General features: G+C 46.0%; 1 protein-coding gene across 1 annotated transcript; it reads right to left on the reverse strand.

The window, feature by feature from the left end:
• Window positions 1-806: 806 nt before the first annotated feature.
• LOC128715072 (uncharacterized) lies at window positions 807-1,443 on the reverse strand. Its single transcript, XM_053809955.1, has 2 exons — window positions 1,429-1,443; window positions 807-1,316 (listed from the first exon to the last, which is right to left on the reverse strand). The coding sequence occupies exons 1-2, from the start codon at window positions 1,441-1,443 to the stop codon at window positions 807-809; spliced, it is 525 nt and encodes a 174-aa protein (XP_053665930.1).
• Between the last annotated feature and the right edge of the window lie 254 nt (window positions 1,444-1,697).

Consider the following 1,697-nt stretch of genomic DNA (forward strand, 5'->3'; position numbering starts at 1 on the left):
CCATTTTTTACAATATTTTCCTCTCCAAATAAAACATCACCATTAACGCCGTGCCATAGCTCTCGCTCTCTCTCTCTCTCTCTCTCTCTCTCTCTCTTTGACTCACGCCTATTCTACTCTAGCTGATCGTTTTCAAGACGTTGGGATTCCATTTCGTCACCTTTGTAATTACCGCACGCCCTTCCCATTGGATCGCGTTCGGTACCTTCTCCCCAAAGATGCTAACAGTTTCCGGGGGACCGTTTCGGTGAATCACATTCCACGGAGAGAAGTTCGCGCACGGTAACAACGTTGGAAATGCGATAAATGCACCTAACAATGCCGTGATATGACGGACCAGAACTATTCACGTGGACCCTGAAAAGGAGGCGCAACATCAAACCCACGAATGACAATCATAATATTTGCGAAAAGTTATTTCACACCACCATTAGCAGAAAAGGGGGATCTTCTGCTCTTCTTCCTCTGTTTACCTAACCGGTTCGAGTGCATTTGTGATAAATAGGGAGTCGGCTGCCTTGAGGGCGGACGAGGTTTATCTTCATTCCTAAGTGCTAAAAGTATAACATCGTCGACGCTCTCCAGATGCCAGAGAGCGTGATCTTCGCGATCCTCCATCGACGAAATATGATACTATTTCCCACTTTTATAGGGGAAAACATAACATTAGCGAGAAGCTAATTGTATCGCATGACTACATGGATGACGTGTGGTCATCGCTCTACTGGGATGACTTCGGTGCTGCAAACTGTCTTTCGCCAAGAATTTGGTACGCTATTTACAGGTTCCCGATGTTACTCCCATTGCTATAATTTCAGCTTTGTGGTGTAGGTCGACTGGACCGACTTCTTAAACACATCAGTCAGCTCCGATATCTCTTCCTGCGTCATTGCACTACGTTTCCGTCTCATGTACAGTTCGTTGTAGTTCAACTCCAAATCGCTGCCGTCACTATCGGAGTCCTCCCCCGAACTGCTACAGATCGATTCCGAACCATCATCACTTTCACTGATCAGCCGCATCTGGCCACACGGATAAGTGTTGCTCGTTTCCGTTCCTTCCGACTGGCGGATCGGTGTATCCTCCGGACCGCCGCACACCTCAGATTCATCCGAACCAGCGCTGTTACACCGTGACTTTGCGTACGGATCAACACGATGCGTAAGGACGAAGTGACAGTACAGATCATCCTCAAGGCGAAACGTCTCGTTGCAGTATCCGCAACCGAACTTGATCGTATGATAGTGCTTCAGACGATTATGTGTCATCAGAATCTCGAAGGTGGAGTACCGCTGACCGCATAGATCGCACACAAACTGAAGCACACGGAAAACACACCAAAAACTGATCAAAATCTTTGTGCCACTTTGAACACACACACGGCCAAAAAGGAAGCTTTCGTGGTCCCATCAAAGTCACAATACTTACTTGCGTTTCAGACATCTTGAGAAATCCTCGTATTATAGGACGATCTTAGCAATTTGAATTATATCTACAAAGAACACTTTCGAACGACACGTACGTACTGGTCGAGCAGAAGACTGGATATTAACTAAATTCACCAAGATTCGCCGTAAGATATTGGTGCGACTTTATCACGTCCACCACATGCGAACTTGTCAATTATCATACACCTGCTAATATACTATCATTAATGGTGAATGGTCAGGTGGGAGCGTATATTTTTAGCATTTCTG

Source organism: Anopheles marshallii, chromosome 3 (assembly GCF_943734725.1).
Source record: "Anopheles marshallii chromosome 3, idAnoMarsDA_429_01, whole genome shotgun sequence".
Lineage (NCBI taxonomy): Eukaryota > Metazoa > Arthropoda > Insecta > Diptera > Culicidae > Anopheles > Anopheles marshallii.